The sequence below is a fragment of the Neolamprologus brichardi genome, chromosome 10 (assembly GCF_056152115.1).
Source record: "Neolamprologus brichardi isolate AB-2024 chromosome 10, ASM5615211v1, whole genome shotgun sequence".
Lineage (NCBI taxonomy): Eukaryota > Metazoa > Chordata > Actinopteri > Cichliformes > Cichlidae > Neolamprologus > Neolamprologus brichardi.
In genome coordinates, this window is record NC_142113.1 from 11,840,446 (window position 1) to 11,858,033 (window position 17,588).

The 17,588-nt window shown below is 40.8% G+C and overlaps 1 protein-coding gene across 1 annotated transcript in view; it reads left to right on the forward strand.

Moving 5' to 3' along the window:
• The first annotated feature begins 1,411 nt into the window (after positions 1–1,411).
• The window catches only part of abr (ABR activator of RhoGEF and GTPase), a 126,510-nt gene continuing 110,333 nt past the window's right edge, over positions 1,412–17,588 (forward strand). Inside the window, exon 1 of the mRNA XM_087847177.1 lies at positions 1,412–2,457. Coding sequence (XP_087703303.1) covers positions 1,641–2,457 — 817 coding nt within the window. The 5' untranslated portion in view covers positions 1,412–1,640. The remainder of the gene's footprint in view (positions 2,458–17,588) is intronic.

The window sequence follows — 17,588 nt, forward strand, 5'->3', positions numbered from 1 at the left end:
CACCCATCTCTGCCTGCACCCGCCTCTCTCTGTCTGCACAGATAACTTTCTTCTCTGTTGTATAGCATTACACTTTATTTTACTGGCAGGCTCCTGTCTGGCTTCTTACCAAGCTCTTCTTTAATATTATCAGGACATAGCTGCATGAATTTTGATAATCATGCTTTATGTTTACTTTTTTTTATGGAAGATGAGTCTCCCAGAGATGGGTTCTGTTCATATGAAAATCACAGACATGGAGAGTCTTCAAAATGAGACATACTTAATTATTTACCAGCTAAATGTCCAATAAATGTTTTTCTGCTGTGCCACAAATCAAGATGGGGAATCAAGCTGACCTTCTTTTCAACACACTGTTTAGCAATTGTAAACTAGCAGGCTTGAAAACAAGGAGGAGAAGGAGGTTGTGTGCTTGAAGTTATGGCATTGAAGAGACAGGTGCGTGTGAAAGGTTTTTGTACATGAGTTCCTGCAGTATATTTGTTTCCTCTGCAGACAGATAACAAGCTACCTGATAGATTAAAAAAAAAAAAGTGCATCCGTCCCTTCCTTAATGTCAAACCACCGAAACCTGTAGCTATAGGGAAGCAAACCAAACATCTGCTTTCAAGGTCTGCTTGGTCTGCAACATTACATGCTGCCCAGTGTGCCCGTGTATGCAGCTGAAATGTGGTCAGGAGGAATTAATTTTTTTGTGTCACTTAAAGCAACTTGCAGGTTTTTGAGCTTCCTGTATATCATTAAAGGTTTTTCAAATGTGTCAACACTGTAACAAGATTTGTTCAGCATCTTTGTTCAACAGACCACCAGTGTGGCTAAAATAGAAAACCACAAACAACAGAATAGAAACAAGTTGACAGTATATTTAGATCAGCAGTGTTTCTTCACAATAGACTGAACTGGCAAAGATACAAACTACCAAACAGATCAACCTTTATCTGGAATATAATTTCTTTTAAATGTGCACCACCAAGCGTGGTTGCTTTCCTTTAGCAGTGCTTGTTGCATTCAGATCCTGTCGGATTTTTTTTATGTTATTATTATTATTATTATAAGGTGTGAATTGAAATTCAAGAATAGTGTTCAAGTAAAACGGGTTAGTTTATCCGCAGATACAGTGTGAGCAATCGATGTGGAAATATTAGTCATGAGTTATAATATTCTAACATCCCTGCCCTCATACTTATAATAATTGTTTTTTAATTATTTGGGTTTTTTTTCTTTTTGCTTGTTTTTAAACATTTCTTTTGCCACCAGGCTATACCGCCCACACCCACTTCAGAAACCGCGGCATTGATTGGATAATGCTGTCATGAAACCATGGCCGCTTTAATTCTCCCAGCGGCACCTGAACGCACCACGTCTGGATACAGGAAGTCTCGAAACTTTTCAGCGTAGTGGCAAACTTGTCTGCATTAGACGCAGGAGTGCGCCGTGCGCCAGTTACGTGTAGGAGGTGCAAGATGGTCAGAAAGTGCTCAAGTTAATACCGTTTATTTGTTTTTTTCTTTTCCGGAAAACAAGTGAGAAAGGAACGTGGATTTACGCGACAGTGTCGGTGAAGACAACAGTTAGCTTCAATATTTTCTGACTTGCATGACAAGACTGCGACGGGCGTGAAGCCCCGCGTGAACATCAATATGTGGGAGCAGGAGGAATTCGAAAAACACTGGAGGAAAGAATTTCCCGACGGAGAAGTACCCCAGATGGATTTGAACTCTGTAGAGGACATCGAGTCCGAGCTGGAGACATGCAAAGCCAACCTGAAGAGGCTCCAGAAGGCTCTGGCAGAGGAGAAATTCAAGGTGATTTACCTGGAGACCACCGTGGCCCGACAGAAGAGAAACGACCCGGAAAGGTTTGAAGGCAAAGATGAAAACTTTAACGCTGACATGTCGACCTTTTCCAAAACGGAGAATATCAGGAAACCGCCGCGGCGGGACGCCGAGCGTGACGAGGGGAGGATGAAGGCGCTGGACCCCGGTGGCATGAAGCACCACGCTGCGGGTAGCAACACAGCGGGGCTCACCAGCTACTTCGGCCGGGAGCGAGGCAGGTTCAGCGGCAAGATGGGCAAACCAGTCCCTATCCCGGTTCCGCCGCAGAAGCCCGTGTTTTGTAGAGTGGACACGGCCCCTGCCATCGTCCAGCGTGCGAATGACAACGAAGAAGGCAGCGACCGGGAATATGAGGATTTGGAGCTGAATGAAAATTTCGTCAGGAATAACTTGTTGGCACCAAAGATCGCGGGAAGAGACGGCCAGAAGACTTCCAGCGCTCACCGGGACAGCCGGCGGCCTTTCCGCTACAGTAGGGAGTTTGACTCTGATGATGGCAGACTGTCACCGTCCTTCCCCCACATTCAACGCAGACCCTCCCGAGGCTCGGGGTGCAGCACCCCAGAGAGGAGGAGTGATGGGTACCTGAGCTCCGACCACGATGACTCCTCTTCCGCAGGTAATGTCAACACCACTGCCGCCGGTAATGGCTATAAATAAGAAGTGCAATATGTAAATTAGATTTTACTACATGAAATGGCCTGGTTGGAAGATCATTGGCAGCTAAGCTAGGCTTTAATTCTGGATTTATAGTGTAAAGGCCAGATGGGATCTGTAGTCAAGCATTTTAAACGTGCCAAAGGCACTGATGTCAGGGAAGGGAAGACACAAGGTTCCATAAATCATATCTACAAGTAGCAACTTACTTCAAACTGAATTAAATGTGGCATGTTTTTATTTGCAGGGTGCTTTTTTAAGCAACCAGTGTGAGTACTGCAATTGATTTTGTGCTCCAGTACTCAGTCATTTACAGCTGATCAGCAGTGTTATGCAATTCATCGGTTTCTGGCTCTTACTTCCTCCTTCCACAGTGAGAATAAAGGAAATCTCAGCAGATGCAAATGCACTTATGTTAGTCAGTGATAATAATACAAAATCAGTCTGTATTTTGGCACGAGTGTCCCTGGTTTAGAGATGATCTTTATTTGTTTAAAACGCAAGACGAGGTGTATTCATGTAACCCCATTTTAGCTTTTCAGATTCACCCACGGAGAAAAAACAAGTTTACCATGTGCCAAACTAATTGCTGAGTGCTGTTACAAAATATTTGTAGTATTGTCCTGGACAAATGCACACTGCAAACACCTGTTTCTCTGCTGTAGTCTCCAGTAGCTTATTTTTGCATCCTGAATGGGGCGTGTCAAGGAAATGCCATTCTTTTAAAAAGCAAAGGGTATGGTCTTTAGATCAAATGTCACACTTGTTCTGTTGGAAATATGTTTTTCTGTGTTCTGACTTATGTTTACGCCTTAGTTGCTCAGGTTGTTTCATTTACCAATATAACCACCCCCCACATCCCCCCTAAAAAAACAAAGGTCAATAAAGCAACACAGTTGCCTAGAATAACTTCTCTTAATAACTGCTCTTCAATGTTCTCACACGAGTCAGACTTGTGCCATGACTTGTATTTCTACTAAGTGTCTTGCATGTAACTCCAAACCCTAGTTAATATTAAGCTGAATTTACCTTCAAATAATAGAGATCTGCATAACATGTCAGTACTTTTACTTTATTAATTTTGTTTTTGCTTGATCAAGAAGAAAATGTTTATCAGCGTACGACTACCTGACTCTGCTGGATGGAGGGGATTTCATGAAACAAATAAAACCCTGTATAAGTGTGGCTGAGGAACAGATCCATAATAGACTAAATGCTCTAAGTGGTGTTGTAGATATCAGACATAAGGAGAACTACCAAATGTTATAACAGACCTAATGCAGGATAAGGTAACCATTAGGTGTAAAGATAAGGACAGGATTTCCTTTGCAAAGCCCCACTCGAGCATACCACTGGCTTTTTAATCATGTAGATTAGAAGGTTACCGGTTAAATGAAACCATCTTCACTTGTGTGAAGTACTCTACATTTTCTATATTGACCTTGAAGACAAAATGTTCCCTTTCTATATCAGCAATCTGTAAGAGGTCTACAGATTGCTGATATAAACTGAAGCTCCTTCATATCACCCTTGAAGGAGCTTCAGTTTAGTTGGTGGTAAATGTAGATACAGCCACATGCACTGAACAGTCTGGCTTCTTTTATGATATGAGTCATATTGAGCATGTTGGGATGTTAGTCAGTGGATTTATTGTAAACGGACTTAAAGTCCTGTTCTGATGTCATGCAAGTGCTGTTTGACGCAGTGAGTTCAGGAGTTGAAACACCTCACAAGTTGCATGAGTAACCAGAAAACCAGCATAGAGGTGGCTGTGCATGTTGTGCATTTCACTGCTGCAATGCATGGTTCTAGTAAAAGTATATAATGTCAGCTTATCTTATTTTAGCTAGGGCTGTGTCTTTATTTGTAGAAACGTCAGTGATGAGCTTTAGGCTACAAGGTGGTTTAAAGTTAGTCAAGATTTTTCTTCCGTGCTGTTGTTAGTCACTTAAAGGTCACACCTCAAAGTTAAGATTTGTTTAACTTGGCACTGAGCTACTTTATGTCACTGCCACAAGTCTTTACATTTGTGGCACATTGTCTCTTCCTGTGTCTGAGGCCTGTAAGAGTTTCTTACAGGCCTCAGTATAATTTCTGGTAAGGGCTGGGCAGTGGTTTCTAAAAACTCCAAACAGGAAAGCAGAATAAAGTGGGAAATTGTAGAGAGAAGGGAGACAAAATATGAATAAAAGACAAAAGGGACGAAGCACAGATGTTTTCTGAAAGAAAAAAGGTTTGTGGAGAACACTCGCCCGTGACACTTTGTATCTGAGGTGTGAGAGGTGCTAAATATTGAACTGCAGAGGTGCTTGCAGTTCCTTGCATGTGTCTCCCCATATTTCCTGTCTGTGTGCTGGACTGGACAAACATCCTTTATGTCTACTTTCATATTTACAACACATGCCATCGGACCACTCGTCCAACTGTCAACAAAAAGCGACGCAGAACATTTTCTTTAAGGCGTCCTTTCATCAGAGGCGCTCACAGTGGTCAAAAATTCCCTCGTAAACTGTAGGGCAGGACTCTAAGAAAATAATTTACTTGGAAGCAAAGACTCTGATCTTAAGTAATAATTTAAATACTAATCCAGGAAACTGGAGTCATGTCTTGCTGTGGCGTTGTTTTAAGAAGTTTGGCAATACTGACGGAGATGGTTTGCTTGTCATGAGTCAGGAGTGAATGAGTAACTTAAACATGAGAATAGATTGAGGAAGGCTTTTTTTTTTTTAATACACTGTGACACATCCCCAGTTCCCTAGTCTGTTCTGTTCTTTTAAATATGAAAGGATTATGGAACGCTTGACACTAATTGTCGGCTCACAGTTTCATTGTTATGGCTCTGCTCATTGATTTGGTGGTTACTGACTGGTTTGGCTGATGTGCAGGGATTTGGAAAAGTGGCAGTTTGGGTCAGAAGCCAAAAATGGAGAAGTAACAAACAGGCATTGTTTTATGAGTACCGACGCTGTGGCACTACTCTTTGCTTCATTTGGAGTTGAAATTCATTTAAGCAAAAATGGAAAATTTTCTTTTACGAGCTGTTTTGTGTCAAAGACACACGAATGTGTTGGACGTTGTTAAATGGGGTCTTATGCCTTAAGAGGCAGTTTGGTGTCTGAAATACAGGAATTGATGGTCTTGAGAAAAAGAGCAGAAAACACCTGCTGAGCTTTTCACCATGACACGCTGTTTGCTTTTCCATTGCAACAGGTCAGGGGATGCATTTTCCCATAAACCTGTGGGTCAGTAAGGAAAACCACTTACTGTAAGCCTCTTAATCTATTCCATCTTTGCTATCCAACAGGATATTGATGTTTTGTTCTGACAACTGGGATAATCAGTGGAAAGACTTTAATTGTGGCTAAAACAATGGGGAGGGTGTGTGAACCTGTGGGAGGATGTAGAGGGGCTTAAGGTCACCTTTTATAATCTAAACAACAACAGTCATCTGCCCTTCTGGTCACTTAGCATTATGGGATGAAGTGCCCCCTTACTCCCACTTGCACATACGCACAAGCTGTTGGTGAATGCCAGGGGTGTTGCTCATATTGATGCCTTTGTGTAGTGTGCATTTCCTAGGAAGCGGTCATCCATCAGGTCATGTGAGTCTTTGTCCAACGCTGTGGTTTTTCAGTATTCTTCCTGATTCACCTCTGATTCGCAGCACCGCTGGTCTGAAACCTGAAAGGAATCCATTCTTATTGTGACAGTGTTTCAGTAAGCATTGTTGTTTAATTTATTTTTTTTAAATTCATAAAATAGGTCTTTGAATTCAATGTAGTCATTGCGGGTATTTGATTTTCTTTAGTCCAGTCTGCACATGCCAACATACAGTATACTCCTGCTAGAAGTGATGAACACAGTCCAGTTTTTAGCTCTCCCAGCTATTTAAAGCAGTGTAATTCAGAAATATCTTTACTGAGCGCAGGCATATTAAAGGAAAAAAGATTATTTTTAGCCTATAACCGCTTTGATCTCCATAGGAAAATTGTTTTTATATCTCGCAGGAAAGCTGAACGACCTGCTTATTAATTGAGTTCATAATTCTCTAGTTGCATTGCCAGAAGAAGGAGCCCTCTGAGAGGGCTATTTCCTGTTTCTGTTGTCTATTGCACGTATCTTTGTTAAGCATCTGGCAGCTCAGGAAAGAAAACATTCAGATGTGTAACTGTTTCTTTTTTTTCTTTTTTCTTTTTTTTTTAAGATGTCAGGTATTTAAATGTGAAGTTCTTTAACTGTTAGACATAGATAATTATTTCTAACAGTAGTTAAAAAAATTCTTAAAGCAAATAACAGTAACTCTAAAAACTGAGTGATAAGACATGACGTTATGGTGTTTCAGTCTTTTCAGTGAATGCCATATCAAAATGTACAATAAGAAAATGTTTTGCAGTTATGAAAGCGATGGGAAACTCTTGGCTTTTTGAAGTATTTGGACAGTATCGATAAAGAATAACAAATCACACATGTCACTGACATACAATTATATTAATAGTTTAAATAAATGGGGGGGAAAATAAATCAGCCACATGGAAAACATTCATCCTGATGTTAGCCGAACTTTCAAATCCATAATAATCAGTATTATTGGATTTTAATATTATCAGAAGTTCCAGTTATTAGAATTAGATGGTCAGGTCTCCAATACTCAAGACTCTATGTGATAATGTCTGTGTAATTTGAGGAGAAAAAAGGCAGAAAATCATAAATTATTTATTTATTCATTGGATTATGGAGCCTGTGTGTATCTGTTCTCCAATTTCAATAACATGTCAGTTTATTGGCTCTCTAATTAGCAAGCGTTGCCAGAGATTTCATTAAGTAGTGACTTTGGTATACAAGTGGAGGATTTCCTTGCCCTTATGTTTCGGTGAAATATTGTATATTTGGAGCCAACGTATCAAAAATAATGCCACAAAAAGAAACAATGGTGTAAATGAGGCTTATGTTTTGTTTGGGGATTTCTTTGATATTTTGAAGGGTGTACTGTGACTGTGCCAAGTTTTTAAGTGCTCTTCATTAACCAGGACACACAGATAAAGGAAATAAACTCTTCAAATTAAGGGAAATAAACTTTAAGTAGGTTTCAGGTGGCTGCTTACGGCCAACCTGGGTAAGTTCAGCCTAGGGGCAAATTCAAAAATGACCCTAAAATTATATCGCAACTCTTGCTGTCAAAGTGCCTGAGGTTAAAGTCATTAACTGAGATTCCATAAAGCTGACTTGCATGATAGACAGAAGCAGTGAATTGCACTGAAATTCTGTGGGGGCACTTATAACAGCAAGCTCTGAGAAAGTCTAGCAACAACTTTTAAACAAAGGAGTTTTCCATGTAAGAAGTTCAGCAAGCTGATGTCAGAGACAAAACACTGGTTAGAAGTTATTCCTGTTAAGTGAAGCAATAACTGCTGTCCTTTCCCTCCTAGTGATGGTGTTCAAATATATCACAAGTACCTATAGCTGCTCTTTTTTTTTTAACACCAATTTTGCAGAGATTCTCAGGGAAACATGGAGAAAAAGATGCAGATCTATTGTTGGGATGAAAACCTTCTGGAAAAGACATACTCTGATAATTTTCTAGGTACTCTAAATTTCAAAATAGCATCTCCACTGACCTTACACTCTTTAGATTTGCTCATCAGAGCAAATGAACTTTAGTTTCTCCAAAAATCTGGCAGGTTTCTTATACTACTATTCTTTGACGGTTAACTGGCTTGTCATGTGTTCCATAATGTTGTGCTGTGGACATTTATGTGCTTTTTTGTACAGAGGAGTTTTTTGTTTCCTGTTCTCATGCTGTCCTCCCAGGAGCCCAGCATGACTAGAGGTCTCTTTTTTTCCTCTTGTACTTTCCCATTGTAGTGTATATTTCAGTGTTTTTTTTTTTTCTGTAACGCTACCGATCTCCGACCTGTATCCCCATGTGATGTCTGTGTTGTGTGTGTAAGGTCGGGGGGGGGGTGTCCTATTTCACTGCAGGGTAACCTGCACGTGGCGAATAAAGCCTTGATTGATTGATTGATTGAACTGCAGTTTCCCCACCAGGCAGGCTTGCCGTGTCATGCCTCTAATGTGGCTTTTCACGTCTAACTGCACCAAAAAAAAAAAAAAAAAAGGCACAATAAAGAAAATGCTTATTATTTTTAATAGAAATGTCACCTGTTTTATCATTAAGTAAGAAAAGAAGCCCGTGGAATAAGCATGTTTTGTCACTCTATTAGGAAATAATTGTTGAATACGGCACCCACATTTCTAGTTTTCCTTTGAGTTTCCTGTCTCTTATTCCAGATAAGCGGCACTTGTCCAGACCTGTCCCAAGTAGTATGTGCAGCATTGGAACAATGTGCTTGTCATGTTGTTTCCATTTTCAGTGGCGTAAATGGAAGCTTGTGCTCTTCTCTTAAAACTATGATCTCCAGTTCTCAGCCTCTGAAGCTTCAGCATATGCTGTGGGTGCTCACACCTATATGACAGTTTGACAGCTCGAGCTAGTGCACCGACTTACTGCAAAGTAAATATTTGACACTGTGGTGGCCAGTCCTGAGAAAACAAAAGTAACCTTAAATCAGTGTAATCTCTCCCCACATGCTGCCCCGTCATGCTAATTTCCTAGGCTAGCTAAGATAGACACAGGTACAGTCAAACCTAAACCTAAATCAATTACGAGTATGAAAGCATCCATAAACGTAACCATTGAACGCATAAGCATCGTTTTACTTTGCTGCAGTTGTTGTGAATTAAAAGGTAAAACTGTGAAATAAAAGACCAAAAATGAGTCGTATTTATTTTTGTTGGCAATTGATTATCTCAAATGACCAATTGAGGTCTCAAATTTACAATTCCTACTATGTTTAAAAAGACTATTCTGCTCATTTCATGTGCTGTATTTTCAATCTTGAATTCTACTAGACTAGTTTTACATGGTTCCCAGTCCAAAGTAATCTTTATTTATTCTATACTGGGCATTAATGGAGCCCATCATTTGTCTGCTGTCTTCTCCGCTCTCTTCTAATAGGTCGTCACTTGCAAACAAAAGGTTTAAACAGCAAGTGGGTGGAACTTCAGTGCTCACGGCCAGAGCCGTGTGTCTGAGACTATATTGGGAATATCTCCTTCCTTTGATGTCATGCAGATTCAGCAGTAGAAAAAATGCCTGGAATTGGGTGTTTTAGAGCAGTCTGAGCTTGTGTCACATGATTAGTAGCCAGTCTGCATTGGAACCTTATATATAAGGAATATAACAAGGAAAAACATATTAGGTCTCACCATCAATATCTTGAATATATCGTGTTCAATGATCTACCCTTATGGTTTTTTTTTTATATATATATTTTTTATATCCATCAAATCTGAAATCTCTTCACAGTAGAAGCACTCAAATAATCCATGTCAAAGTCCTCAAAGCTAAAATCCTATTTATGGTTCAACTTGTTCCTGTGTTACCTTGGTGATGAATGCGTCGCGGGGAAGCAGGCAGGATGTATCTGTGATGGTGGAGGAGGTGTGGGTTTTGCAGCATCATTGCCTGCTTGTGAGATGGATGTGGGCCTGAAAATTTGTATTTGTTTGCGAAAGCCTTGACCTTAGCTCTACAGCAGAGACGTGAAATGCACAGTCAGGACGTGCAATGCAAATAAGAAAGCCGAATGCTGCTTGGCGCTCATTGTACATCTAGCACAGCGTGTGCACAAGTGCGTGCATGCAGGCAAAAGCCAAAGTGAAGTGCCGCTTTATAAAGATTGTTACAGAGGTAATAGTGCATTCAGGTTTTAGGCACTGCTGAAGATGCTTTGGATGATGCTGTTAATGTTTTACCGATCCATCAATTAAATGCATTAAATGGTAAAAAAATGTTCTGTAGATGTCTCGGTTTGTCTCAGTAGCGTCTATTTCTTACCAAACTGAAACTATAATCTTGACATCAAGACTCTGCTCGTGGCTACATTATATGCAGTTTGTGGGGGCCATAGCATCTGCTGCAGAACTCTTCCTCTTCTGTGGGTGAAGAAGGTTTTATGTTATTTGAAGTTGCTGCCATGCTGCAAGTAAGACACCACTACGTTTGCACCGTCATGCGCAAAACCAAAATTTGTAACCTGCACGTGTAACGTCTTTCCCCTCTGTGCTAGTTAAACCTAACTCGGCCTCGGTGACTTGTGGTGTTCTTTTTTTGTTGGGTTTTTTTTTTTTCGACATAGCAGAATTTTTCTCAGTGCAATCCCACTTTCAAATGACGCACTTCAGCTGTTGTCACTTGACACAAAGCCCCGTGTGAACCAAAGCCCTGTGATGCAATGTCCTCCTGGTGAAAACCACTACCTGTGAGAAGTGAAAGTAGTCTTTGAAACATCAAGATGATTTGGGGGTCATTACATTGGGCTTTAGTGTTCGGTGTATTATTTCAAATGGAGAGCATGTTAAATTTGTAATTTCAAAAAAAAAGTTAGTAGCACCATTGTGTGCATTATTCTAATAATATGACTCCATGATCCAATCTTTGCTTTTGTTTCCTAATTTTTCACTAGCTTACCGTTTTGGGTGCAGGTGTACGTTGCTCCCTGGACTTGTTTGTTCGTCTTAAACAAAAAAAGGTGTGGCCCTCTCAGGGGTTTGTTACAGGGACACAACTATGTGAGAAAGATTTCCTCATTAAGAAGAGAAGGAAGAGGCTAACCTTTCTAAAGTTTATGTAATCTAGGAAAAAAAAACCCTGTGCTCTCAAGTCAGTAATAAGTGGTTTCTTTCCATGTCCTGTGGGATAGGGCTGAGCTGAATTACTCCTTACTTTCACCCCCATTTAACCCATTTCTAAACAAACACGGAGACAAACAACGACGCTATCTCTCTCACCGAGTTTCATTTCACATTATTGCGCTCAGCAGGATTTTAACACAGGGGGATGCATGGACAGGAAGTGCAGGCTCACTTCTAGACATGAATTTCTCTCAGTTGAAATCAAGATGAGCACCTGCACGATCTAGGAGAGCCTGAAAGTTGTGGTTTTCCTGTCAGTTAACTGATTCATATAGCTGAAAGGAGAGAACCATTTGTGTGTACTTGAATGTAGTATGAAAGTAGCTTAGAATAATTTGATATTTAAAATGTCATTTCCTTGTTATTCTTTCCAACTAGTGTCCAAAAGCTATTTTTTTAAATTTACTGCCACGTATGGTAAATAAGAAGAGAAAATCCTGCCAATTCAAGAGTTATTCCAAGGAAATTGGCCAGTTGTGTTTAAAATGACTTTATATTGCAGTTTTCATTGGTAAAGAAACGACAGGTTACATTCAAACTAGATTCAAGCTTTCCAGTGTCAGTTTTTCTCCATAACTTAACTTTGTAGGGTTCGAGTAAGCGCACCAGATATTTGTTAATCGTTCTCTCTAATCTCTTTCATTTAAACAGAATTTGTATCACTGAAACAGATTATAAGTTCTATTTTAGTTTTGGAAAGTGTCAGTGTTATTTGTGTTTCTTCATGTGTGTGGAAAGAGGGTGGGGAGGGGGTGGGGGTGGGCTTAAACCAAACAAATAGTTGATGCATTTCTATCTCTCATCAGTGTTAATATAGGTGCAATTTGCATGCTGCCATAGAAACAGTGCAACTCTTTTATTAACATTAACAAAAGTGGAGGGAACCCCCCCCCCCCCCAAAAAAAAAACAAAAAAAAAACAAAAAAAAAAAACAAAACAACCCAACTTGCTCTAAATCTAAAATCAGAGACACTCAGAGGCAGGTCACTTATGATTGGCTGACAGATATGGCTGCCATGGAGACCCCAGTGTGGTGTGTGTGAATGTGGTAAGACACCAGGGTGCATAGTGGACCCACAGAGCTCTGCATGCTTCTAAAACGCTGTAAGCCTGGTACTTAATGTTCACTTCTCTGAATCCTGGTGCAAGTTATGTAATCTGTTGAGACTGCTGCTTTCAGTTCCTACACGTAAATAATAAGTAAAAAAACGAAAAAACCCCAAGACATTATGTAGTGTGAATTGTAGTTTGATAGAACGAAGTGACCCAAAAACCAAAGAAGAATTGCTGTGAAATGTGTTTCACTTTCCATTTGCTCTGAATGAAAGCTCAATTTTGCAGATCCGTTTATAGAAGCCTGGTTTTCATTTTGCGATGCCAAAAAATTCCCCTAACTGGGATCAATACATGAGGTTTTATTTCATAATCAGACCTTTTAGAGATTTTTGACTTGATGATGTTAAAGATTTTGAGGTAGTTTAAAGGGCGAAAATATTGGGGAAGTGAACTAGTAAGAAGCTTGTTGTTGCTCAGCTGTGGCGCAACGCTACTATATGTGCTTATAATAATGTAATAACCTGAACTTTGCTATGAAGCAAAATCCATATTACCCTAATTCCGTTTTTTATTTTTTGAATCAGCACGAGCACCGCTGCTTGTAAAAAGAAATGGAAAATGCATTATGAAATATAAGTGCTTAAAGATTAAGGCAAGAATACTGATGTAAGTGAGTTAGAATTTATATCGTATTGATTAAACTTCATTAACAGGTGCAGAACACAACATCCTTCAAACTACAGTCAGTTGTGATGCTCTATTATGTTAGACTGAACACCAGTTTGGCTGTTTTTTTACAGTTGTACATATTTAACTGAATTTATCAGTTAGTTTATTAGAGATTTCACACAGACACTACAGCGACTGTCAGATTTGATCACTCTTTCAGTCTTGACATAATTTGTGCACCAGCCGTGTGGCATCAGGGTATTTTTACGAGTGAACTCATTCGCAGTGAGCGGGCTGTATTGTGAAGTTGTCAAGTTTTAATCCAGCAGAAGCAGGAAATTGAGGGATTTGGATTCACTCTACCTTGTAAATGATACCCCGTTTCACAATCCTATGTTGCACACAGAAGCTAAATGCAGAAGACGTCTGCAGACCTGGACTTTGGCTAAAAGGGAGAACAAAACTTGAGAAAACAATGTTCCTTTTTTCATCATGCAGCATCTCATAACCACATGTTTAGAAAGCTTAGTTTCTGGTAAATAGACTAGCGAAATATGTGGTCTGCCCTCTTTTATTTTATAGCAGGGCATTACCACAGTTTAGTGAGCATGTTATGAGAATATAATTTTCAGTAACCACTTCCAAATTTCAGATATGTAGGTTGACAATAATAGAGCTGCGAAAACACTGTTACATTCAACCTGCTGGTGTGCGAAGTCCTCGTGTTGATGGTGTTACTGTGTCAGATGGGATCCTTGTTTAAACCTGAAAATATATGCGTGTTTTCATAGACTTCAATAATAAGGAGGCTTTTAGCCTTCTCACCTGCCAGGACATGTTCTCATGACCTAAACTTGCATCTCCCATCCCCCAACCCCAATCGGTTGTTTCCTCCTGTGACCTCAAGGCATTTGTTTGTTTGTTTTCAGCTGCACACCAAAAATGAATAGAAACATTGGCATTCACTGAAGTGCAACGGCGTTAATACACCTTTACCCAGATTCTCAGTTTGCAGTTTCTTAAGGACATCATTTTCCACAGTCATCACTTTCGCTTCTTCTTCTTGCCGAGCGGAGATGGAAACAGATGGACAATTAGCAGGTGAAACGTTTTGCATTTTGAAACCACTTGATCTAAACGTTCACAGCATTTGCCAGGAATGCAAAGTCCGTGGTAGAGATACGTGAGGGGGTGCGGAGGGAATTACTCTTCAAGTCACAGGAGTGGCTTCTGTTGGGTATAAAGTGTCGCTGTGAAACCCGAGATACCCAGAACCTGCGGGTCAGTGGTTAAAGGAGTCGATGTAGCATTATACCTGGAGGAGGATCACTCCTCCTGCTTTATTCAGGCTGTTGGTTCAGTCTTGAAGAATCAGACGCTGTCTGTTGGGGCTCCGTCATAATTGCTCTTTTAGCCGCGAGGTCTTGGCAAAGGAACTGAGAGCACGTCGCTGACAGCGCTGTTTGCTCCAAGGATTTAATTTCAGGCCATGCTAATTGTGTAACTTTCCTTGACTATGTTCTTTTTCTTTTTTGTAAGTTATTTTATTCGTTACTCCACATTTGCCGTGATTTCTCTATATTGATGAGACTTTAACCTGGCGTCTTGTTGGTGCTGTTGAGTTTTCATGGTGTTATGCTGTGTTTTCATGCGTAACGATCACTTGTTGGCGCATTTTTTCTCACACAACACACCCTATTATACTGGGATTTCCTGCATACAAAATTTTTGTATGCAAACAAAAACACGCCCCCCCAAAAAGGAAGTAGGGATTGATTTATTCAAGCGTAAAATTAAGTAAGTTAACATATACCAAAGTTATACTTAACTGAAACTACACATTCAAACTTGTGAAAAAACAATAAATTAAGTAAATTAGATCAAGTAGTTAAATTTAGGGCTGCCCTTTGTCACCAATTCTGTTCATAATTTTTATGGACAGGATTTCTAGGCGCAGCCAAGTGGCGGAGGGCTTTCACTTCGGTGGCCTCAGGATCTCATCTCTGCTTTTCGCGGATGATGTGGTTCTGTTGGCCTCCAGCTCGCACTGGAACGATTTGCAGCCGAGTGTGAAGCAGCGAGAATGACGATCAGCACCTCCAAATCTGAGGCCATGGTTCTCAGCCGGAAAAGGGTGGAGTGCCCACTCCGGGTCGGGGATGAGTTTCTGCCCCAAGTGGAGGAGTTCAGGTATCTCGGGGTCTTGTTTGCGAGTGATGGGAGAAGGGAGCCGGAGATCGACAGACGGATTGGTGCTGCAGCTGCAGTGATGCGGACGCTGCACCGGTCCGTCGTGGTGAAGAGGGAGCTGAGTGTAAAAGCGAAGCTCTCAATTTACCGGTCGATCTACGTCCCTACCCTCACCTATGGCCACAAGCTGTGGGTAGTGACCGAAAGAACGAGATTGCGGATACAAGCAGCGGAAATGAGCTTCCTCCGAAGGGTGGCTGGCCTCTCCCTTAGAGATAGGGTGAGAAGTTCAGCCATCCGGGAGGGGCTCAGAGTAGAGCCGCTGCTGCTCCACATCGAAAGGAGCCAGCTGAGGTGGTTCGGGCATCTGACAAGGATGCCTCCTGGGCGCCTCCTGGGTGAGGTGTTCCGGGCATGTCCAACCGGGAGGAGGCCCCGGGGCAGACCCAGGACACGCTGGAGAGATTATATCTCTCGGCTGGCCTGGGAACGCCTTGGTGATCCCCCGGATAAGCTGGAGGAGGTGGCTGGGGAGAGGGAGGTCTGGGCTTCTCTGCTTAGGCTGCTGCCCCCGCGACCCGGCCCCGGATAAAGCGGATGAAGATGGATGGATGGATGGATGGTTAAATTTAAAGTAGACTTTAAAAACCAATAAAAACTCCAAAAAACTAATGAAACATATAATCTGTATTTATTAGACTCTTTCCCTTTGTATGGACAGTTTGTGCTTTTGTGCATAGTAACCCTCAATAAGGCCCATTTTGAAAGTAGCTTTGCATGAATTGCTCTTGGAAATAATCAATATCTTTTGCTGGCTGTTTGTACATTCTCTCAGTTCATCTACTGTCTGAAATAAGCTCTTCACTTCACCCAGCCTTTAAGCCTGCGATCTTTTGATTGGCTGCCCCTCATAAAAGCGAAATATAATATGGGTGGGGCTGCTGTGCTTACAGCATCACAGTTTACTGTGTGAAGCTGTGTGCCAGGCATGGCAGAGCACAGTCTTTGGCTCACAAGTTTTACTTGCACACATGTTGACCTCGCTGTTTAAAACTTGTCCACGTTTGCAATCCTCCACCATATGAAATGCAAAACAAGAGCATAATGAGTCCTCATTAATCCTAAAAAGCTCAATGCCAGTGTGTATTCAGCTAATAATAATTGGTTTGTTTTATTTTTCAGTTGAAGCAGAAAGGTACAAAAATGTGTGGCAGGGCTATTTGTTTCTCTGGCCATGCATTTATCAATAAACAAAACAAACTTATCAGGATGAATGGAGAGAGATCTGCTACTGTTCTACAAAGCATCTTTCACTCTCTCTTTGGTTTCTTCTCGTGTGTGTGTGTGTGTGTGTGTGTGTGTGTGTGTGTGTGTGTGTGTGTGTGTGTGTGGGGGGGGGGGGTACTCTATCCTGATGATACTGTTAACCTGACTCCGGGGGAGTGCAAACTAGATAACAAAGCTTTCTGAAGCCCAACCATCAAGCACACTCAGCTCTGCTGCACAGTATCAGTAACTGTATTTATGCAGCTTTATGGAGCAGCAGACACCTAACATTTTGAATTATTCCTTGATTTTTGAATCTCTCTTTGACAGAATGCAGTAGGTTGTTGTGAACCACTGATAACACCTCACAGCTTCCAAAAATGCTGGTTCACTTTTCAGTACCTGCTCTGGTTCTACAAAAAGTGCCCTGGAATGTAAAAACCTGAATATCTCGGTATGCCGCATGAGACCTAATGCTAGATGGATTTCCCACCAGTGGGAGGTGGTCCATTAGATGTGGACTAGATGGCTACAGCACCCTCGTGTGGACATCTTTAACAGCAGCAGTGTTTCTTTTATAAGGTTGTGATCTTAATGGTTTTGCTTTGTTTAATGATTCAAGTGAAAGTAATGCTGAATCTGCAGAGCTCATCAAGGCAATGTCTGCAGGTTATAATATGCTGAGATGTATCAAATGTTTAAGACCGCCTTTAGTGTTTGAAAGAAACATGAATGAAGGAGGGTCTACATAAAGCAGGAGTCTAAGAATGCATACATAATGGTAGACCAATGCAAGAGGTCACTTTTGGTCAGATAATGCAAAACAAATCATAAAATTGATGATTTGTGTGTTTTGTTTTTTTAACTTGTTTTACATCAAGTTTAAAGTGTAGGTTTTAAAAATTGTCCAATATGCAGTTTTATGTAAAAATAAAATCAAATGTGTTTTAGAAATTGTATTTATACTATTTATTTATGTATTTATGTCTGTGAGCTAGTGGCGAAAGACAGTATCCATTATCAGTATTACTGCATCCACTGTTAAAATCAGTTATCGTGTGAAAATAATGTCATGTTTCTCACATCTCATCGGTTGACCAGGTTTACTTTTCAGAACATAAGCAAGCAACACACAGTCTAGAATCACAGTACTTTTAC